The 25,451-nt window shown below is 34.1% G+C and overlaps 1 protein-coding gene across 1 annotated transcript in view; it reads left to right on the top strand.

The window, feature by feature from the left end:
- The window catches only part of LOC148945409 (uncharacterized), a 40,204-nt gene extending 20,042 nt beyond the window's left edge, over positions 1–20,162 (top strand). The window contains exons 2-4 of the mRNA XM_089099308.1: positions 3,761–3,941; positions 10,928–11,110; positions 19,815–20,162. Coding sequence (XP_088955434.1) covers positions 3,761–3,941; positions 10,928–11,110; positions 19,815–20,094 — 644 coding nt within the window. The 3' untranslated portion in view covers positions 20,095–20,162. The remainder of the gene's footprint in view (positions 1–3,760; positions 3,942–10,927; positions 11,111–19,814) is intronic.
- Positions 20,163–25,451: the final 5,289 nt, after the last annotated feature.

The following is a 25,451-nucleotide window of genomic DNA, read 5'->3' as shown; positions in this document are numbered from 1 at the left end:
AGGAGGGGACACTCTCTTTCATATACAGAATAATTTCTGTTCGTTTTAAGTTTTAATGTCGCTCCTTACTTTCAGTTTAAAAAACTTGTTTTTTTTAATTAATCAATTTCAAAATCCAACTGACGCTGTATAGAAGTAAATGCATTCTATTCAACAGAAAAATAAAATGCTTGACTAAAAATGATGTAAGAAATAGCAATTGGGAAACTGCATTCGAAATTATCTAATCTCATTTCATAAGGACGATACTTTTTTGTCAACATGTGAAGAACTGTGTATATTGTAATTACATCTATTTGGTTTTTATGTAAAGTAACAAAAGAAACGAAAATTAACGAACAAGAGAGTAGTGAAGCATTATGTTATTGAAAGTAATATTTGGCAGGGAAAGTCACTGGTGATAAATCGGTAGGAGTGGCACCGTGATTGGGTGATTCTCGGGAAACCAAATTTTTTGTTGGGGTGACGCATAGATTTTCGGGGAAATACCCGAAAATTCGGGGATAGTGCAAGCCCTGCTTGATTTCTAATCAGGAAAATCGAAATGCTAAACCACATGAGGAAGAAAAGCTCCGACTTTGCTGTTGACGCAATAAAGAATTGCCGCAAAATTAATTCAAAGTCAGCCGAACGCCGCCTCTGCCGGCGGTGGCACGCCGGCGGCGTAGTGACACTTCGGTGGCGGTCAACCGGGCCTCTCGTTGGCGGTGTTCGGTTGATCCAGCGGCACCGGGGTCCACTTTCATCTATGCTGAATAAAGGCTTTATAAAAATTTGATCGGACGACTTTAGAGGAGGGAGGTAGTAGCTGCCCTCAAATCTTTGGTACTTTAGTATTAGCTGCAACCCACACGATATACTCTATAGGAAAATGCTAAAGCAAACCAGTCAAACGGGTATCTGTCATTATATAAATGGTTCACAAACTGTGGTTTGTCACTGCGTTTACAATATTTAAACTATTGTTTTTTGGGGTTTATGGGGGGAAGGTTAGGTTAGGTTACGTATTTAATATATGCTATGCTTTACCCACCATCCCTCCCCCTAATGTGCTAATATATAGCCCAAGTTTGTTTCTAAACTATTATATTTTCATTCTATTTTATTTCATTAGCGTTAAACAAACTTGACTTCTCGCGTGGGTTGCAGCTAATACTAAAGTACCCAATCTTTTTGGTCACTTAAAAAGAGTACTACCAATTTTAATTTCAATTCAAAGGAGCCTTTAAACATCTCTTTATGGTCTTCTGGCAATCCGCTATTCCTGGTAGAAAAAAGAAAAGTAAAAAAGGAGACACATCAGTGCTACCCATGCAAAAAGTGATTTTCCTTATTATTCAAGGCGGGGACTCTAATTACCTTATACAAGGTTTTTAACCATACTAATTCCAATGGTATAATTACCACCGTATTTATTACCATAAATTGTTAATAAATCACCATTATAAATTTGTTTTCGCAATAAAATTTTACTTTTAAGAGTAACCGAAATAATAGCGTCTATGATGTCACCTGTCTATGATGTTCAAGTAACCCGCTAGCCATGGTAGAAAAAGAAAAGAAAAAAGGAGACACGTCAGTGTTACCAATGCAAAAAAATGATCTTCGTTGTTATTCAAGGTGGAGGGTTTTAATTATCCTATACAAGGTTTTCGGCCATGCTGATTCCATTCATGTATTTTCATTTCGATCTGACTCTGTTTTGAGGGGTATCAAGCTCTTTTTGAGATCGTCAAAAAAATGTTTTCGCAGTTAACTTTTACGGGGTGTTCCCATTTGAGCGCTTTCCCATTTGAGCGCCACGGAATTTTGTTCCATTTGAGCGCCATGGAATTTTGTTCCCATTTGAGCGCCACGGAGTACCATTTGAGCGCCAAACCCAAAATTGTGATTTTGCGGTGGATGAAGCGTGGTTTGCTGCCACATTGACCTGTAGAAATATTTATTGCCACGAAGACAACGAACAAAACTGAGGATTTTATTGGGTCAATGGTTGTGAAAATAACTTCCATTTATAGTATTATAAACTAAGTAAATATATATAGTATTTATGTATACCATATATATTTACTACTAAAGGTATATACAGGTACTTATGCATTATGCGGTATCCACCGCTATATACTGTATGAGGAAAACAGACATGAAGACCCGTCGGTAAATTTTTCGCAGTTGATATTATTGACATAAGAATAAAGTAAACATACCACTCGATACCTTTTTTATGCTCTTTCCAAATAGAATAATCATTTTTTCTGATATGAATTTTACCCCCACCCCTATATATACCAATTCAGGGTATATATTTGCACATTAGGGGGGGGGTAAATGTTATTTATGTTGATAATGGGTGGTAAGTTTAAAATTTACCCCCACCCCCCTAATGTGCAAAAATATACCCTGGATTGGTATACATAGGGGGGGGGGTAAAATTCATTTCCGACAAAAATGATTATTATATTTGGAAAGAGCCTAAAAAAGGCATCGAGTGGTGTGTTTACTTTATTCGTAAGTCAATAATATGATTTGCGAAAAATTTACCTGATCACCTAGCTATATCACCTAACATACGCAAAATATTATCTGGCGATCAAATGGGACACAACTGAACTAATTAAAATCCGGCGCGCAATTGGGAACGTCCCATTTGCGCGCCATGGCGCTCAAATGGGAAAGCGCTCAAATGGGATACACCCACTTTTACTTCTGATATTATCCAAAACAATAATTCCCATTCCTTATTCAGTGTCAGGTGATAATTTTTTCTCATTAGATAGTTTTTTTTTCAAAGCTTTTTTTTCAATTTTCGGTTACTATGGGCTGTGGTTCGCACTTTACTAGGTTGCAGCTGCTGCTGCAACCGTTATATGTATATATTTTTTTCTTGAAAACGGTACTATGTTTTTTCTGAAAATTGGCATACTAAGATTCTCTGGTTTAAAAAAAAAATAACAAAAAAAAATATCTAAATATATCAAGAATTTGAGAAATTTCGTTTCCCACTCCCAGCACTCTTAATATATTTTTGTTAAATCGTCTGCTTGCTGAAATTATCGACCAAACACCTGAAAAACCTGTTTATCTAAAGGTTGACAGTTGGATAATGGTGAATGAATATCAATCAAGTCATTTTTAATCTCAAACGTTCCTACCTGGGTTAATTTTGTGTTGTATCTAACCTCCTATATGTGTCAAATTTGTATGGAACGATTGTTTAATTTGACTGCTTACTGAAATTACAGACCAAAAACCTGAAAAAAACTGTCAATCTAAAGGTTGACAGTTGGATAATGGTGAATGAATATCTATCATGTCATTTTTAATCTCAAACGTTCCTACCTGGGTTAATTTTGTGTTGTATCTAACCTCCTATATGTGTCAAATTTGTATGGAACGATTGTTTAAGTAATTAGTCGCCATGCAGATTAATAGAACAAGTAAATTGAACTTTGAGAGGGATCTTAATGAGATATTCAGAATATTCAATAAAAATATGTTTATTTTGGACTGAAATTTTTAGTAAGATAAGTTTGTTTCTCTTGGTGTAGTTCACCATTTCACGAACTGACAAGGTAAAGAAAAAAAATGGTTAATGTCACGGGGCGGAAGCAGAAATGAGAATAAGTTTTTGTACAGGGCTAATTGGTTGTAGAGTAATATTTGGGTAATATTTTTGCTTTTTCGCAAAAAAAATATGTATTAATTTTATTTTAATTTCGTAAGTGATTTCGAGGATGTGTAAGAAGCTAATATTTTCTAGTAAGTCAGTGTAAACATCGATGGGAGACTCTCAGAAATAGATATTCCAAAAGCTCTAAACTTCTTCAGATGGCAGCGTCAGAAACATTTATTGATGAAAGTCCGGCCACTTGCTCATTTCCATACAATGAAGAAATGGAATTCATGCTTGAACACATCAAAAGAAGAAGGCCAAGAAAAAGGTTTGAATTCTTAAAAATTCATTGCACAGAACTACTGCTGATCAAAAGTTTTGACTAGATGCGCACAATTTGTCCAAAATTCTAGTTAATTCTAAAACAATATATACAGGAAAAGATTTGAATTTTTATGCTGATTTCAAATTTATAAAGTTCATTAAGTTTAATGTTACATATAAAAAATTACGAGCCTTAAAAAAAATTACCCAATTTTCGAAAAGGGGAGAAACACCCCAGAAAGTCTAGGCACCATAATTAAAATCACATCATTAGATTTAATATATCAGAGAACCCGACTGTATAGTTTTCAAGCTCCTATGTACAGAAATGTAGAATTTCGTATTTTTCGCCAGAAGCCATTGCCAGTATGCGGTTTTTCCTCCAGGGATGATCGTATCGAACTATTGATCCTAGAAGATCAAGAGGGGGCTCATTTCATCGGGAATCAAAAGTTATAGTGCCCTTTTTAACTGATCAAAAAGATTGGAGGGAAACTAGGCCTCCTCCCACGCTCCTTTTCCCCCTAAAAATCTGATCAAAATTTTGAGTTGGCCATTTGATTCAGCATAGTTAGAAAGTCCAATCATTGTTTCTTTGGAGATGACATGACATGACCCCTCATAGTCGGTGGGGAAAGGGCTCTAAGTTACGAAATGTTCCTATTGTTCGCATATAGTATTTGTTAATGAGAAATATAAAGAATTTTTTTTTTGGGTGGGGGGGGGGGTTCCACGAGGTGATATTTCCGTGGGGATTAAAGTTTCTGTGACTTGGTTTTGTTGAAAACTAAATGTCAAACATACCATCTTTCCCAATAACAAACATATGTAAACAACGAGCGAATTGCATAACTTACAGCCCTTGTCCCAAGGACTGTGGGAGGTTGAAATCCCCAGAAAAATAGTTACTGAGCCTTTCAACTATACAGAACAAAGTGAATATCTTCAAATTGTAATTGGATCTATCTTGGGAATTAATCGGCGTTTTTACTTTTATAACTTTAATAAATCAAATAATATAAACATGTTGATTACTAAATATCAGTATACGTATATTAAGCTGGTAATGCACTTTCATTTGTATTTTTTTAGTAAAGTGCAAATTTTGTTCTGGCCTTGGGAAGGCATAGGGGTTTTGCGCCCAACCTTTTTTAAGTTTTGCTCGTTTTGAGTTTGACTCGGTTAATTATTTTAATTTCTGTTCGCTTGGGGTTTCATCTATTTATCGATGCTGATTTGTGGTAGTTTCACGCTTGGTAGATTATTTGATTTTTTTTCTCATTTTTTGTTTAATGGAGTTCTTTGCTTTTCTTTGAAAAAACTTATTTATTTTAATAAAAAATTAATTTCTGTTCTTTTTATATTGACATAGTCTTTTTATGGAAAAAGAAAATAATACTTTAAATCTTTTCGTTTTTTAAGACTTTATAGTTTGGCCTGCTATTTGTATGCTGGAAAAAAAATTTCAGCAATTTTTAACAACATGAACTATTTTAAAAATCTGGACACAAATAGTACTGTTTAATTTAGTTTCACACCTCCTCTAGTTGACCTGAAATGGAAAACTTGATACCATTCGCAGAAAAAGTCTGTTTACTTTCTTTGACAGCTTGGATACACTTAAGCCATTTTGATTGGGTTAATTTCCAGAACATAAGTGGCCCCAAAAGTTCGAACATAATACCTTCTGCCGTTCTTTGGATACTACTGATATTGCCTCATGGGGGATAAGTATTATTATAGTGCATTTTGATTTAATCTTAAGGAAACATTTAGTTTTTAAACATAAGTGGCAATTAGTAGGATGCGCGTGGAAGGGTGGGTGTGGAAGGAGAATTAGCTACCCACCAATTACTTTCGACTATTAAAAAGGGCACCAGCTCTTTCTATTTTCAATCGAATGAGCCCTTTTCGAAGTTCCCACGAAAACTCCTTCGATACGAAGTGCCCTGGTCTAAAAAACAAGAACAACAAAAAATATAACTAATCACTTTCGTCCATTAAAAAGGGTAGGCTACTAGCCCTTTGAATTTTAAATCGCATGAGCCTTTTTTAAAGTTTCTACGACAAAGATTTCAATAAAAACCATATATGCCCCCAGGCCATAAATTATAACCCTTGCCCTGAAGACTGTAGAGAGAATGTCCTGCTCAAAGGTATAATTTCCTGAACTTTGAACTGCATGGAACAGAATGGCTATCTCAAAATCTTTATTGGATGTGTTTGGGGAAATGGTGGGCGTGAGAGGGGCATTAGTCGCTCTCCAATCACTTTCAACTATTAAAAAATGCACTAGCCCTTTCAATTTCCAATTGAATGAGCCCTTTTGAAGTTTCTACGCTTTCAATAAAAACCTTATACGCCCCCAGGGCATAATTTACAACCCTTTCCCTGAGGGCCGTGGGGGAGGTTGTCATCCTCAAAGACCTGATTTCCAGAACTTAAAACTACGTTGAATAAAATGGCTATCTCAAAGTTTTGATTAGATGTGTTTGGGGAAAAGGTGGGCGTGAGAGGCGGGTTAGTTGCCCTCTAATCACTTTCTACTATTAAAAAGGGCACTAGCCCTTTGAATTTCCAATCGAATGAGCCTGTTTTGAAGTTTCTTCTATAAAAAACCTTATATGCCCAGGGCATAACTTACAACCCTTGTTCTAAAGGCTGTGGGGAACTGTCCTCAAGAACATAATTTCTATCTGGAAATCAACTACGCTGAACAAAATGGCTATCTAAAAATTTTGATTGGATGTGTTTCGGGAAATGGTGGGCGTAGAAGGGGAGTTAGTTACCTTCCAATCACTTTCGACTATTAAAAAGGGCACAAACCACTCCAATTTCCAATTGAATGACCACTTTTCGAAGTTTCTACGACAACTTCTTCGATACGAAGTGCCCTGCTCTAAAGGAAAAAATTAATAAATAATACATTGTGCCAACATCGTTCTTATATGCCCCCAGGGCATAACTTAAAACCCTTGCCCTGAGGGTTGTAGGGGAGTGTCCTCCTCTTTACTTAGTCGCTGTTTCTTCTCTCGTTCTAGAGTGTCCCCGTTCTTTACTTAGGCAGCGCGATCGCGCTGTCTATAATTTATGCAACAACTTTCTATATAAACCTTATATGCCCTCAGGGCACAACTTACAACCCTTGCTCTGAGGGGGTTATCCTCCTAAAGACCTAAATTCCAGAACATTCAACTACGTTGAACAAAATGGATATATCAAAATTTTGATTGGATGTGCTTTGGAAAATGGTGGGCGTGAGAGGGACGTTAGTCGCTATCAAATCACTTTCAACTATTAAAGAAGGCACTAGCCCTTTCAATTCCCTATTGAATGTGCCCTTTTGAAGTTTCTACGACAACGCTTTCAATAAAAACTTTATATGCCCCAAGGCAAAACTTATAATCCGTGAAGTGAGGGTTCTGAGAGGGTCTTCATTCTAAACGACGTAACGCCCAGAACTATCTTCTATGCTGAACAACGTGAACGCATTAAATTTTAATTCACTATTCTTATGGCAATGGTGGGGGTGAGAGGGGCGTTGATCATTACCCAATTCCTTACAACTATTAAAAAAGGCACTAGACCTTTCAGTTTCCAAGTCAATGAGCCCTTTTGAAGTTTCTTCGACAACGCTTTCAATAAAAACTTTATGTGCCCCCAGGGCATAATTTACAACCCTTGCCCTGAGGGCTGTGGGGGAGGGGTTGTCATCCTTAAAGACCTAATTTCAAAACTTTCAACTACGTTGAATAAAATGGCTATCTAATAATTTTGATTGGATGTGTTTGGGGGAATGATGGGCGTGGGGGAGGGGGGCTAGTTGCCCTCCAATCACTTTCGACTATTAAAAATGGCACTAGTCTTTTGAATTTCCAATCGAATGAGCCCCTTTTGAAGTTTCTACGACACTACCTTCTATAAAAACCTCTTATATGCCCCCAGGGCATAACTTAAAACCCTTGCCCTGAGGGTTGTGGGGGAGTGTCCTCCTCAAAAATATATTTTCTATCTGGAAATCAACTACGCTGAACAAAATGGCTATCTCAAAATTTTTATTGGATGTATTTGGGGAATGATGGGCGTAGGGGGGGGCTAGTTGCCCTCCTATTACTTTCGACTATTAAAAAGGGCTCTAGCCCTTTGAATTTCCAATCGAATGAGCCTGTTTTGAAGTTTCTACGACAACGCCTTTCTATAAAAACCTTATATGTCCCCAGGGCATAACTTAAAACCCTTGCCCTGAGGGCTCTGGGGCTTCTCAAAAACATATTTTCTATTTGGAAATCAACTACGCTGAACAAAATGGCTCTCTCAGAATTTTGATTAGATGTGTTTGGTGAAATGATGGGCGTGGGGGGGACTAGTTGCCCTCCAATCACTTTCGACTATTAAAAAGGGCACTAGCCCTTTGAATGTCCAATCAAATGAGCCTTTTTGAAGTTTTTAAGACAACGCCTTCTATTAAAACCTTATATGCCCCCACGGCATAACTTAAAACCCTTACCCTGAGGGCTGTGGAGGAGTGTCCTCCTCAAAAACATTTTTTTTATCTGGAAATCTACTACGCTGAACAAAATGGCTGTCTCAAAATTTTGAATGGATTTGTTAGGGGGAATGAGGGGCGGGGGGGGGCTAGCTGCCCTCCAATCACTTTCGACTATTAAAAAGGACTCTAGAACTCTCAATTTCCAATCACACAAGCCCCTTTTGAAGTTTCTACGACGACCCCTTCCATATGAAGTGCTCTGCTTTAAAGGAAAAAACAATAAATAGTACATTGTACCAACATCATTCTTATATGCCCTCAGGGTTTAACTTAAAAACCTTGCCCCGAGGGTTGTTGGAGAGTGTCCTCCTCAAAACACATTTTTTATCTGGAAATCACCTACGCTGAAAAAAATGGCTATCTCAAAATTTTGATTGGAGGTCTTTGGGGGAATGATGGGCGTGGGGGGGGGAGGCTAATTGCCCTCCAATCACTTTCGACTATTAAAAAGGACCCTAGGCACTCCAATTTCCAATCGAATGAGCCCTTTTCGAAGTTTTTACGATAACTCCTTCGATACGAAGTGCCCGGGTATGGAGAAAAGAAAAAAAAACACTTTGTGCCCACATCGATCTTTACTTAGGCAGCGCTAGCGCGCTGCCTATGATCGTAAATACGTCCTTTTGAAGACAACTTTTGGCAGAATAGACATATATAGCGTCTTTTGATTAAGTTTAACATCTCCTCAACATTCCCTGGAAGTTTCAACTAGATACCCTTAGTAGGTCCTAAGATATTATAGATACTCCCTTTGACAACATGGTGTCTTTTCATCTAGTTCAACATCCCTCTCAACAGGGTCTGAAAGTTTTAAATAAATACCCTTAGCCATTCCTCGGGTATTGGATGTACGTCCTTTTAACAACTTCGATGCAGATATAATCTTTTCATTGAGTTCAATATCCCCCTTAACACAAGTGAACTGTTGCAATGACCTAAATTGGGAATTACTTTACTGCGGTAAAAATTACTTATTTCTTCGAAGGCAGAAGATGAAATGTGACTTGCCATTCCAATTTCCAATCGAATGAGCCCTTTTCGAAGTATCTACGACAACTCCTTCGATAGAAGTGCCCGGGTATGGAGAAAAAAAAAAAAAAAACACATGGTGCCCACATCGTTCTTTATTTAGGCAGCGCTAGCGTGATGCCTATGATCGTAAATACGTCCTTTTGAAGACAACTTTTGACAGAATAGACATATATAGTGTCTTTTGATTAAGTTTAACATCTCCTCAACATTCCCTGGAAGTTTCAACTTAATACCCTTAGTAGGTCCTAAGATATTATAGATACTCCCTTTGACAAGATGGATGTACATGGTGTCTTTTCATCTAGTTCAACATCCCTCTCAACAGGGTCTGAAAGCTTTAATTAAATACCCTTAGCCATTCCTCGGGTATTGGAGGTACGTCCTTTTAACAACTTCGATGCAGATATAATCTTTTCATTGAGTTCAATATCCCCCTTAACACAAGTGTTGCTCCGACAAGCACTGCTCCGACAAGAATATTTTTCGTTACAATTTGTTATTGTGAAACTCTTGCAATGAACTAAATTAAAAATTGCTTTACTGCAGTGGAAATTACCAGTAAGTTCAAAGAAGAAGATGAAATATTAATTTGAGCGCTGTTCTGAGAAGAAAATTTTAATGGAAAATTTGAAGAGGTGATTTTTTTTTAAACACTTGGATTTCAGTCGTAATAGCTTTTAATTTGGCTCATTACAACCTTCCTTTACCAATAGGAAGATTTTATATTATTGAAACTGTAACATTCTTACAATAAGCCGAATAGAAAATTCCTTAACTGCAGTAAAAATTACCTACAACTTTAAAGGAAGAAGATGAATATCAATTTGAGTGCTGTTACGACAGGAAGATTTCCATGGAAGGTTGAAGAAAGGAATTTTGTTTTAAACAGGGATTGCAGTTCTAAGAATCTTCAGTGTGGCTCATTACAGCTTTTCCTTACCGACAGGAAGATTTTTGTTATTCTTACAATTTTCTTTTGTAAAACTGGCACAGAAGATTAAGCTTAAGTAAAAAATAGCTTCGAAAGACGAAGATGAAAAATCAGTTTGAGTGCTGTTCCGATAGGCGAACTATTATGAGAGATTTAAGAAGGGAAACTTATTTAAAAATAGGATTGCGGCCCTGAGATTTTGTAGCATGGCTTGTTAGAACTTTCCTTTATGACAAGAAGATTTTTTCTTATTGTTAAAACTTCTTATTGTTATTATAAAATGTCACAATGAGCTAGATTAAAGATTGCCGAACCGCAGTAAAAATTACCCACAGCTCCAAAGGAAGGAGGTTAAATATCAATTTGAACGCTGTTCCTACATAAACAAAACTGAGTGGGAGATTCAAGAAAGAAATTTTTCTTAAATTACATGGACTGTACTCTTTTTGATATGACTAATCGCAACTTTCCTTTATAGGTTATACTTTCCCTTGGGATCCCTTGAACATCCCAAAATGAGCTCCCAAGCAGAAAGCACTTCAAATTGCGAAAGAGAGCCATCAGAGGTTAGCAGGCACGATGAATCTTTAGATCACGTCCCATATATTTGCATCTCTTCACCTTCTTCTAGAGGAGACACCAGGGCCGAACTTGAGCACAGGTATAAACATTACAGAATGTGTTCCGAAATAGTGCATACTTTAAGAGTGTTGAACAGAAAAACTTCTAAAATTAATAATATAGGCTGCAAATCGCTTTTGACACCAAATATATTCTAAAAAAAGAGAAATATTCTAGAAAATATTTTGTTTCAGAAAACTGACATACATTTTCAATGTGAAAAGTCAGGTTTGGCCTAGATTCGTAACTGTTAGTAAAAAAATAAAGTGTCTCAAAGATTTCTGAGATTGAAAATTCAGACGGTAAATTTAGCTCTACGCCACTCATCAAAAATGCTACTTTAAAAAGATAACGAAAGAAAAAATATTTTAGAAACTACAAATTATTCTATCAGAGAAACAAAAAATCACCCTGGCCTATTAATCGAACTTAAAAGTACAGTATGGTCATTATTGTTTTTTTTTTTAACTGTTTCCTTCACTATTCAGCACATGGCTCTTTGTGATTTCTAATACCCGAGTAACATCAGAGTCACCTGACGATAAAAATTCACCTAATCATGAAAATACCCATCATAACCATAATGACAAGAACTAATGAAATGTACATTAACAATTTATTAGATGCTGATATTCTTTCCTGAAAGTCTCATCATTTTTGGATGTATTAGTGTTAAAAAAGTGAAATAGTTTGAAATGCGTTGTGTTTTCAGTAAAGTGGAAATGACATCATGATTTTTAGAAGCCATATTTCTTACTTCTGTTTATGGCAGTTATATGTGTCTTAAGTTTCATGTAATTATTCTCTATAGTTTCTATGAAAATGAAATATTATTAAATATTTTTAACAATTGACAAACAGTTTCCTTTTTATGTTTTTACGAATTTCCAGATTACCGAGAAAACGCCTATTTTCTAAAATAAATTTATGCTCACAAGGTCCTCAGTCTCTTCTGGTACTAAAACATCCGGGTTGGTTCTTTTAATTAATTTTAAAAACTTTTCCGCAAAAAAAGTTTCCAAAGATAATTTCAAAAATCATGCCGTAAAGGTTTATTCTGATTCAATTGTAAAGATTAAACTTAAAAGTTGAACATTACTGAATTCAAGAAATTGCGACCGAGATATTGATGGTAATGTAGTCGTGCATTTTATTTCACTCATAATGATTGGTTAACTTCCTTGATGACGTTGACATGAGGAGCTACGACAATTACCATAAATGCATCAGTCCCAGAACGAGAAAGAGCTAGCCTTTTGATCTTGCGTTTGAGCAAATATATTTTTCTTTTGTCTCTACAAAAATGGCTATACTGTAATTGTTCTCATACCATTTACTATTAACTATATTACAACTTTATGCTATCAACTATAATACACTCTATAATATACTATACCTATAAAGAATCAATTCGTTTCCCCCTTCCACCGGCCTTAATATTATTTTCTTAAATCCTCTGGTAACTGAAATTAGAGGCCCAATAACATAAAAAACTGTCAAAATGGAGTTTGACAGTTGGAAGAAGGGAATGAATACCAATCATGCCATTACTATTCTATTCATTGCTATTCTATATCATTGCTATTCATTACTATCCTGTAGTCGTGAAATTTTGCGGCTTTGGCGTAAATCGATACACTACGACCCAAGTTTGAGCAAGGAGGCAACTGCTCTAAGTTTCTTTTGTCTTTAGCATTTTGAATCAGCTGTATCACGTTTTAAAAGCCTTTTGATTGCCCTCATTTCACTCAGACGTGCCTTTGGCTCTCTTAAATAGCCCTAGATTTTCTCGGGTGGTAGCTCAAGCCTTTGGCACTTGTAAATGGTCCTAACTTCACTCAGGCAAAAACTTGGGCCTTCGACCCTCAGTAATGTGTCACGTCGTATATTGCTAATGGATTACGCCATTTTGATGGGAATTCTAAAAAAAAACTGTTTCCTATTTTACTTACAAAAAATTGATCCGCACATGTTACTTATTGTGTTAACTACAGTAGTCTATATGTTCTATAATTCGTAATACTTGGTCCATTTGTCTAGGATTGCATAAATCCTAGGACCCAAGAAAAATGTTGAAAATAGCGACAAAAAATGTTGAGCTGCAGGAACATCCTGAGCTGTTTGAGCGATTGAAGATAGAGGTTGCAGACAGAACAGGGCAGCATAATATATATATATATATATATATATATATATATATATATATATATATATATATATATATATATATATATATATATATATATATAGCTGCGAGAGATACCGATAAAAAAAAAACATGCTATTGTGAACATCCTAAATTTATGCTATACCTGTCTGAGCCAAATAGGTCCAAACGAACAATATTCCAGAATCCATGGTTCTGGTCCAATCGCAGTTCATGGTCCAAAATCCATGAATAAATGGTTAAAGTTAACCTGATAAGAAGATATTTTTCACTAGCTATGCCTATTAATGTTTCTGTGCGACTTGCTTTTTCTTACTCTTTTATTTTGAATGCTCTATATTTTCTGGCAAACACATTGTTGACCAACAATGCTGATTAACAACCATGAATAAGATTTGCTTATCAATAATTATAGATCAAACAACTTTCGTGAGACCGTAATTTTTAATAAACGTTGGAAATAAACGGCAATATTTTCAAAATCAATTGAATTTGGTTAGCTAATTTTTTATTAGACTCATGTTTACTCGCCAAATTTTCACTATTTATATAGCTTTTCACTGTCTGATCAAATTCTGATAATTTCAGTTATACCCAACCAAATTTCACCTCTACTCTTTGGAGGTTAAATGGGTACATAACTAAAAAGAAAGTCTCATTATATATATATATATATATATATATATATATATATATATATATATATATATATATATATATATATATATATATATATATATATATATATATATATATATATATATATATAATATATATATATATATATATAATATATATTACTAAATTTTTATTTTAATGTCTTAATTTAGGAAAGACATCAAGCTTATAGTAAAAAACCTTTATGGAAAAGTATCTGTTTTTTCTCTTCTTAAATTATAAGTACAAAAACTAGTTTACCCTGGGATATTCTACCCTGAATTTTCCCCTGAAATTCACCAACAAGTTTGACAAACAATGATTTAAATTGTTGGTCGTTTTTATCTACAATGTTGATCAATAAAACTTTTGTTGGTTACTAGAACACTATTGTTGATTAACCACGTCACCAGAAACGACAGTCTTTTGTATATTGCGGATTATAAAATGATGTTATATTACTATTAACATGTATACTATATATATATATATATATATATATATATATATATATATATATATATATATATATATATATATATATATATATATATATATATATATATATATATATAAATATATATATATATATATATATATATATATATATATATATATATATATATATATATATATATATATATATATATATATATATATATATATATATATAAATATATATATATATATATATATATATATATATATATATATATAAAGATCTTATGGTAGAGGCTCCACTGTGCCGGGTAAGGAAAGTAAAGCCTCGAAACCCGTTAAGGCAGGTGGTATTTCTTCTGATGAGCCCTAATGGAAGGTACTACTTGGAAATATTTTGCTAGATTTAAGGTGCTTTTGCTGGTAAATTTACAATGACTTACATTTATTGATGACAACTTTGCATGGATTTGGACATTTCTATTTGGTTGATGGTTCGGTTATACTGTTTGGTCCTAGGTAGGTGGATAGATGAGTAATTTTTTTTTCTTGCCAAGTAATTACCTCTAAAACATTATATATATAATCATCATTTATAGCAGCTGCAACTGCAAATTTTTTTTTTGGGGCCTTCCAACAGACATTGCGTTGCGCTATGCTAAGCAACGCTATAGCGCTGCCATACGGCATTACCAAAGGCCATACGGCTCTCATTTATTATTTTTTTTCCCCAGAGGCACTTCATATTGAAGGGGTCGTCGTAGAAACTTCAAAGTGGGCTCATTCAATTGGAAATTGAGAGTTCTAGTGCCTTTTTAAGGGTCAAAAGTGATTGGAAGGCAACTAATACCCCTTCCACGCCCACCAGTTCCCAAAACACATCCAATCAAAATTTTGAGATAGCCATTTTGTTCAGCGTAGTTGATTTCCAGATGCCCTGGGGGCATATAAGGTTTTATAGAAAGCTTTGTCGTAGAAATTTCAAAAAGGACTCATTCTATTGGAAATTCAAAGGGCTAGTGCCCTTTTTAATAGTCGAAAGTGATTGGAGAGCAACTAACCCCCCCTCTCACGCCAACCTTTTCCCAAACACATCCAATCAAAATTTTGAGATAGCCTTTGACGCAGTAGGTTTTAGACTTTTACACTGAGAGAAGGGGGTCATACTCAAACTCTTGTTTGTAGTAATGTTTGTTCGTTTCAGGCTTGATTTGCATATTCAATTTAAGTTTCACTCGTTTTAAGATTTATTTACTAATTTACATCAAATCTATTGTATGTTTGTTTGCATTGATTTTTTATTTAATTTCTGCTCGTTTTAAGATTCATTTATGCTTCAATAGCAAAACATTTTTTCGTTTTAAGCTTGATTTTCATATTCAATCTAAGTATTACTCGCTTTAAGATCTATTTATTCATTTATATTATTACTTGTTGTATGTTTTTGCTATTCTGTTCGTTTTGGGTTTCATTTATTATTTAATAGTAATTTCTGGTCGTTTTGAGTTTGAATTTTAAAAGGTATTTGTATCTGCTGAGCTTAAGTTTAAAATGACCTTTACTTTTATTTGAAAAAATTATTTTTTGGAAAGTCTTTTTAATTAATTATATAAATAACAGTTGCGTCAGAAACTCAACAATATTTTTTATTATATGCATGACATCATATAAGAAAATACTTATGTGATGTTAATATGATGTCATAAGAAACGTTTATATGTATAGTAGATAAGATGTATAGTGTCATAAGAAACGTTATAATATAGTACATATCATCCTTTGCAAAAACCAATATATATATATATATATATATATATATATATATATATATATATATATATATATATATATATATATATATATATATATATATATATATATATATAACGCAAAAGCGTTGCCTCTGACATCAGAAAAATATATTAAAGTGATTAGTGCTAAAGTGATAAAAGTGACAGTGTAAAGGCCATACGGCTCCAGTATTTTATTATTTATTGTTATTTTTTTTTCCCAGAGGCCCTTCAAATGGAAGGGTTCGTCGTATAAACTTGGGAGGGGGCTCATTCGATTGGAAATCGAGAGTTCTACTGCCCTTTTTAAGAGTCAAAAGTGAATCCCTTCTTATAGAAGGGACGCTTTTATAAACTTAAGAGAGGACTCATTTGACTTAAAATGGAAAGTTCTAGTTCACTTTTAAAGAATCAAAAGAGATCGAAGGGCAACTAGCCCCATCCCCCAACTTCTTTTTCCCCAAATCCATCCGATAAAACTTTTGAGATAACCATATTGTTAAAAATAGTTCAAAATCATATAACAAAACTCCGGTGTCGACACAACCCCTTCCCCAGGCCCTGGGGCAGGTGTTGTAAGTTGTGCCCTGGCAGCATATATGGTTCCTATGGAAGGAATGCTCGTATAAACTTCAGAGAGGGCTCATTTGATTGGAAATTGAGAGTTCTAGTTCACTTTTTAAAATTCAAAAGAGATCGGAGGGTAACCAGCCTCCCCCCCCCCCCCCACGCGCTTTTTTCCCACATGCATCCCATAAAAATTTTGAGATAGTCATTTTGTCAAAAATAGTTCAAAGATCATATAACAATAACTCTGGTGTCGACACGACCCCCCAGGGCTCGGGGGCAGGCGTTGTAAGTTATACCCTGGGGACATATACGGTTGTTATGGAACTAAAGCTCGTATCAACTTCAGAGAAGGGTCCTTTTATTGGAATTTGAAAGTTCTAGTTCACTTTTTAAGAGTTAAGAAAGATCGGAGGGCAACTAGCCCCCCTCAACGCCCTTTTCTCCTCAAACCCATTCGATAAGAACTTTGAGCTATCCACTTTTTTTTAAATAGTTCAAAGATCATGTAACGAAAACTCCGGGGCCGACACAACCTCCCAGAGCCCGAGGGCACACGTTTGTTTGCATTGATTGTTTATTTAATTTCTGTTTGTTTTGGGTTTCATTTATATTTCAGTAGAAAAAAAATTCGTTTTTAGATTGATTTGCATATTCGATTTAAGCATTAATCGCTTTGAGATTTGTTTGTTCATTTATATTATTACTTCTTGTATGTTTTTTTGCTATGGTTGTTTATTTAATTTCTATTCGTTTTGGGTTTCATTTATTCTTTAATAGTAATTTCTGGTCGTTTTGAGTCTGAATTTTAAAATGTATTTTTATATGCTGATTTTAATTTTAATATGATCTTTACTTTTAATTGAAAAATTTGTATTTGGAAGTTTTTTTTTAATTAATTTTTAATCGTCTTTGATAGCAAAATGTTTTAAGTTTTAAGGAATTCTTATTTCAAAATCAAACTTTTTTCTACATCAAATGTTCATCAAAGTATCAAAATTAGTATAAAAGTATCAATATCAAAGTAAAAAAAAAATGGATTTGTGTCAACCTCGGAGTTTTTATTATTTGATGTGAATTATTTTGCACAAAATGGCTATCTTAAAATTTTTATTGGCCTTCTTGGCCATCGATCCCTTTTGACTCTTTAAAAGTGAACTAGAACTTTCCTTTTTAAATTAAACGAGTCGTCTCTTAAGTTTATACGAGCATCCTTTCTATAAGAACCACATATGCCTTAAGGGCATAATTTACAACATTTGTCCCCGGGCCCGGGGGGGTTGTGTCGATCCAGGAGTTTTAATATCTGATGTTTGAACCATTTTTAGCAAAACAGTCGCCTCAAAACTTTTGTCGGATGCATTTGGGGGGGGGGGGGTCATAGAGGGGGGAAAGGTAAGTTGCCCTCCGATCTCTTTTGACTCTGAGAAAGGGAACTAGAACTTTTAATATCCAATCAAATAAGCCCTCTCTGAAGTTTATAGGACCTTTCCTTTCATAAGGACCATATACGCCCCAAGGACATAACTTACAACGCCTGCCCCCCGGGCCCTGGGTGGTTCTATCGACACTGGAGTTTTGTTATCTGACCTTTGAACTGTTTTAAAAAAAATGGCTATCAAAATTTGTATCGGAGGGGTTTGGGAGAAAAAGGCTGTGAGGTGTGGGGGGCTAGCTTCCCTCCGATATCTTTTGACTCTAAAAAAAAATTGAACTAAAACTCAATTTCCATTTACATGAGCCCTCTTTGAACTTTATATGAGCATCCCTTCCATAAGAACCATTTATGCCCCTAGAGCAAATCATAAACAATCATAGCAAAAAAACATACAAGAAGTAATAATATAAATGAACAAACTAATCTCAAAGCGATTAATGCTTAAATCGAATATGCAAATCAATCTAAAAACGAAAAAAAAATTTTCTACCGAAGTATAAATGAAACCCAAAACAAACAGAAATTAAATAAAACAATCAGTGCAAACAAACGCACAATAGATACTAATATAAATGTATAAAGAAACCTTAAAACGAGTGAAACTTAAATTGAATATGCAAATCATGCTTGAACGAACAAAAATCACTTCAATCAAGAATTTGGGTATTGCCTCCTTCTCTCACTGTAAATACTGAAAACGAGTTGTATTACAAATATAATATGTATTACAAATATATATATATATATATATATATATATATATATATATATATATATATATATATATATATATATATCAGAATCATTATTTTATTGTACGCTAAATATACCACAAACACGAACGAGCGAAAGAGAAAAAAAACGAGTCCCTGGAAGCAAGCTTGTGGAGGGATCCATTAAACATTTATTAAACTACAAACTGACAACGCACACGAAAATGACTCAATAGATTTTATATAACCTAGTTAGCTACCAACTGAAAAATTACAAAAATGGAAAATGGAACGGAATGGCAAAAACAGGAAATAAAAATAGGCTACTGTAGTTTCTTCGTAGTAGTTTCTTCGCAGTGTAGTTCCTTGTCTCTTGCTAAATAAAAGTCCATTGTTTCACAAATCCCCTGACAATAATTTCGAGGATTCTTTGTGCACGACTGATCCTTAGGCCAAGCACCCATTTCTTTTATAGTCCATGAGCTAGAATTTTGATGACATTTTCTCTTCACCTACTTCCCCCCTTGGACCCATCACTATGCAGCAAGAGGAAGAACCGGCATTTCTAATCTCGCAAAGTTCGACATGTTACGATTCGACAACTTTTCAGATAGATTTGACCATCAAAACTATTTTAAAGAAAAACGGATAGTCTTTTAATTTAATTAATTTAAAAAAAAACTTTCCACAAAACAAGTTTCTCAAAGAAAAGTAAACAGCTCCATTAAGACAAAAATGGGCAAAAATAAAGTCAAACAACCCTCCAAGCGTAAACCCCTACAAATCACCACCAACAAACAAACGAAACTCAAAACTAACAGAAATTACAACGAATAAATATATATAGAAGATACAACAAATGTACATATATATATATATATATATATATATATATATATATATATATATATATATATATATATATATATATACCTAAATGATTATAAATGTATCTAATTGATTCTGCCTTCTAGGCCAGATAGTTCACAAGAGGATACGAGAGAAGGTCGCTTAGAAATTTGCAGACAACCTCCTAAGAAGAAAATAAGAGAAGAGCCTCCAAATAGCCCTAGTGAATTGGTAGCAACAGAAATGCAACAAAATCAAGTTGTTACTTCTGAAAGCCAGCAGGACGAGCCTATAGATGGTTTTCTGTCATATATTCGTTCGGAGTTCATCAAAAGAACTGGAAATGAACGGAACGTCATCCTCGCAGAATTTATGCACGCTCTGGCCAGGAATCCCCTCCACTAGTTAATTTCATTTGACCAGCTGACCCTAAGTGACGTGAACTGAAACAATTACTAAAACAGTGGAACACATCTGGAATTTTAAATTTTATAGGCTAGATAAAAATTCGTTTTTATATGGATAACTCAATAAAATAATATATAGTAAACAAGAGCTTTAACATTAATTTGTCTGGAAGAAAGAGATTTGGCAAAGACTTGGTCAGAAAACTACCCCTTTTCATCCCCTGTAAGTACCTTAGAACCCGTGGGTTGACTTGTACTACTAATAATGACAGTGAATATTTGCCAATATTAGTCAATGAACTATCTAAAGTGGAACTTATTCTTCCTATTTTCTTTCTGTAGTAAGTCATTCATTTAATGAAGCCATAAGGATAAAATTAACCACCTTTAACATTTATATGAAGACCCCCACCCCGCCTAGTATTTTTATTTTGGAAAAAACACACAGCGATCCAGATATTTAGGCGTTAAAACACTGTTTTTCAAACATAAGATTCCTTGAAAAATCATGTGACCCCTTTTTGAAATTTTGAAATATTGACAGGCTTGTTATATAGCAATCTATTATAATTGTTACGGCTTACATGACTATTTGCAACTCAAGAAAATCACATATAATTGGAACTCAGTCTAAATTGAGCGAACTTCACCCCCTTCCCCCCTCAAAACAAGATTCTGGGTCTTAGTCCCCTTCCTCCAACCTCTGACTAACTTATGGGCTCAGTCCTGTATGCACTTCTGGTCTTGGCTGCAGTCGATTTGTGTAACTTCAGTAGTAATAGCTTTTTTTGCGGGATTTTACTTAACAATTATAAGTGCTATGTATTTTGAATTTTCTCTTGCCTGGTTCTTATTCTTGCATCAAAATATTATATTCAAAAGAATTTGAGCCATGTTCAAGATTTGAAATGTAACTTTAAGAGATTGCAATAAGTAGTTCACGTTTAAGTTTTTATTTTTAACATTCACAAATAAATAAATAAAAATAACGCTTTGCGATTGAGAAAAACCTATGGGGGTTTGTGGTCACAAGAAATTTCACATAACTACCTACCTGTTAATCCAGTTATTTAATTAAAACTGTTATAACAAAATTAAAATAAAAAGTTAATAACTTATATAATGAACTAAAAGCAATTATTCGGTAAGAAAAAACTTCCCACGTAACTTGATAAACAATGATAGAAAATTAATTAAAAATAATTAAGTTAAAAATAATAATAGTTAAATAAAAATATATATTTTTTTTTATCAAATCATATTTTCGTCACCAATCAAGACTCAACTCTTAATCCCAACTCCATTTTATCCTCTCTGCCCACGCTTCCTCCCCTATCCACTTTAACAACCACAATAAAACTCAACAATTATTCTACAAAAATAACCTTTTAAGAAACACTAAAGTCGGAATTAGTAATGGAAATCAATGATTCAAAACATACACAGGATTATTTTCATAATTAAATTGTTTTATCCAAGTATGTGTAGTAAGATTGGCCAGCAAATGCTAATTCTCTTATTTTTGGATTATCAGAATTATTCCACAGTCAAATTCAGCAAAAATCGAATTAAAGAAACAGCATATGACCATGTGAAATTGATTGACTGATTCATTGATCGACGCGTACATTTTCAAAAGAAGCATCTTAAATACTCCGAATAAATTTTTGCCATCCAACCACGCTCCAATCAAGATTTCTTCTTCTGTCTTCGAGAAGCGTGTTCCAGGTTCGACAAAAAGTTAATAATATTAAATAAAACTTAAATTTTCCGTCCCAAGTGAGAGCGAATTAAAAGCTGGAACGATCGAAAATTAACTTTTTAGTTGATTTTGTATTATTTTTTTGTGAATACGGTCGACTAACGTCTTCAGTGTATTAACTTCTGTACAATCATCATCGAATTGGGATAAATGTAGGCAAATGACCAAATTTCTGAGAATTAACGAATATTAAAGCTTTACCATTCATATTTCTCACGTTTTAATTATTAAAAATACTCATATTTTAACACTATCCCCTCATAGCCCCATTAATATTTCTGATGAAGCTTCTGCTGACTGAAATTAGAGACACCTGAAGGTTGAAAGCCTTGAGCATATGTAGGAGGAATTTTAAAATGCAATTTGATTGTTGACACATCAGTTGGTTTCAAGTTTTTAGAGAGATTTTTTTGCACTTCAATGTTTCGCACTTTGGGACAGAATTCCAGCTAGCACGCAACATGTACTAACGCTGTCGGCCAGTATTCGGATTAATGAAATCATATTGTTTCGCCATAAATTTGTAACAAGTGCCTCAAAACAAGCTCTGAATTTTGTTCAATATGATATCCTGACTCTTGTCTTGTCCAGACCTTGAATTGTCCACCCTTGCAATGCCAGCGCCCATTACATTGAGCAGTTCCATTTGTTTCTTTTTCTCAGAATTTTTTTAATCGAATATGTGACGCGAGATCAGCAGTAATACCGAGTTCAATAATGTTTGTTGAAATGGGAAATTCTTTCCTGGGAAATATACAGGAAATACAAAAACAAATGTTAAAACGTCCCTAGCACAAAATTAGAATTTGTTGTGTGTTATTCAAGATTTTTTTTAGATTTGATAAATATTAAGATTTCTGTTTCTATTAAGCTCAGCCCAATGGTTTATTTAACTGAACTTTCGATTAAATTTTTTAAGCAACTTGATCAGAAACATGGAACAGAACAGGTAATTCGTTTTTTCTCATGGATTTTCTTGGAAACAATGTAAATGAAAAACGTCTTTATTCACCTGGTCATGATTTTACTAAACTTTCCAGTAATATAATAAATAAACATGCGTAAAAAGAGAGCCTCCCACTTTCAATTTTTTTTGTTTTATTCCAAAAATTTTTTGCGGTTTCAAAGTATTGTTGACCATGGTCCATCTAAAACTATATTTTCAGCCTTTGTATTTGAGATCAATGATTAAGCTGCAAGGCCGTAGGCCTATCCAGGAGGGAACAAGTTTGACCCCCCCAAAAAAACCAAAAAAAAAATTCTTGCCAGACACGTATAAGGTGACAATAATGCGTATAAACGAATTTTTTATTCTTTTTTAATAGTTTTTTTTTTGTAAAATCCACCGAAAACCAAAACCAATCAATCAAAATCCTGGATACACTTTGCTCGTCTGTTAAAATTATAATTTGGCAAGTGAAATTCCAAACCATCATTTCAAGCATCGAATTAAGATAAGGGTGGCGAATATGGTCCTCACGTCTCACGATTATTTGTAAAGTGTAACCACCCAGTGTCGCTATTTTGACCACTGCGCTTGCACACTGTGAAGGTTTTAGGAACTGTGCCAAAAGTCCCAAATTTGAACCCTCAGTTTCATAGATTATTATCATGATTATTTTTCAGTAAATACATGCTTTTTCTTGCCTTTCTCTTCAAGTTCTTTACAGTTTTCAATAGGGTGTCAGGTTTTAGACAGAAAGCTTGGCTTTTGAAAAATATATTAATTTTGACTAACCAAGATTAAGCAGGTATACTTAAGGTAAATAAAATGTTGTTTTAGGTTTTATATAGAATGAAATCTTTTGCTTTTCATTTTTCTGGGTGGAAACTCTATAAAACTATACAGGGTGTCCCTAAAGTCATTAAATCAAACTGAAAATAAATGTGCTTTCTAGTACTTTATATAAACATCTTTAAATATAGAAAGATGTGCCCTTACCAGAGTTGTAATGCTTAATTCATAGGACAGCTACTTACGCCATACTAAGACCTGCTATCATTTAATTTCCGGATTAAGCTAGATGGCACTGTTTTTCGCTCTCGTAGATAAACTTTATTTTTCGCTTTTATCGGTGGTACAAACTTTCTGGCGCCCTGGATACACTCATTTGTACCTTAAAGCAACTTGTATAAAAAGATACGGCACTTGCTAATTCAACGAAATACGGTCAAGAAGTCAAGTTAGGTCAATATTAATGAAATATAACCTTCATATAACTTTTAGTTTATATAATAATATCATTTGGGCTATGTATTTGCACACAAGGGGGGCTGGGTCGCGGTAAAGTATTTGGACAGCACAACGCAACCTCAACCCCAACCCCCGAAGATGCAAAACATAGCCCAAATTACACAAGCCCATTGCATTCTGTCACCCGTCATTTGCCTTTGTGGCTACGAAACCGGTTTTCTCAAATCTTACATTCAGCAAACTTCTGGACTGTGTTTCGTTTAATTAACAAGTACCAAAGATACTATTTTAACTCTAACATTCAGAAAAATTTAACGAACTGAAATGACTAAAATCTAACGTTATCATGGAAAAAAGTTTATTATAATAAAAGCAACAGAAAAAACTAAAATAAGATAACCACTGCTTAAATACTAAAAATAAAACTAGTTAAACTCACTTCGACTCGATGAAAGACTTTTTTTTTCTAACACGCATTAACTCAACAGAAAAATAACATTTATCCGGTTTCGGCCCGTGCCAAGGAATAACAGGAATGGGGAGGGGACTTTTTTTTAAATAAGAAAAACCCACCGCAGTTACCGAACAATTTTTTAGTTTAAGAACGAATTCGGGCTTTAAAAACTGAATTTTCGGATAATTTTAGTGGGGAAGGCTCAAACTTCATTCTTAAGAAGCATATCTGGGGCGAAAACTTGTCACTGAATCAAACTGAAAATAAATTTACTTTCTATTAATTTACTTTATATTTTCTATTAATTTATAAATTATTCTATTAACTTATATGAAATGTTGCAAGATGTGCTGCTACCAGAATTGCCATACTAAATGCATTAGACAGTTACTTACGCCATCTTAAGACTTGCAACTTTAATGTCTTCAGAGAATGTGCATTTGCTCTGGAGGATTTGGGAATAATGTCCCCTTTCTCTCGCCACAAAAAAAAAACGAAATAGTGCATATAGCCCAAAGGCACGTAATTTGTAATCATGAGCCACATTAAGATAAATTGACAGTTTTTTCACATTAAATTTAATTGTTTATTTAGCTTAAGTTTTAAGCGATTTGTTCATGAAACTAGTTAAATGAATCATTTTTAAATGTTAAGGAAGCAATTCGTTAAGGAAATAATTTAAAACTGGGATTTTCCTGATATCTTTGAATCTACGAGCAAGATAACTTTAATGGATATCACAAGTTTTGTACTTATATTATGCTTTAGGATCAAGAAACTTGTCACAGAAAAATCGTAAATGTTCTTTCTTTCGTTTTTTTTCAAAATTATATTTTTATTTCAGAAACAGCCCTCAGTTTTTTTAGCTATTTATTTCTAAAGCTTAAAACGCATATTGTTGTATTGCCATTTTCTCTTATATCGCTTTATTACTTGATTTATTCC

This window comes from Artemia sp. Qi Xiang Cuo, chromosome 13, assembly GCF_049724085.1.
Source record: "Artemia sp. Qi Xiang Cuo chromosome 13, ASM4972408v1, whole genome shotgun sequence".
NCBI lineage: Eukaryota > Metazoa > Arthropoda > Branchiopoda > Anostraca > Artemiidae > Artemia > Artemia sp. Qi Xiang Cuo.
This window is presented reverse-complemented; position numbering and strand designations above follow the sequence as displayed.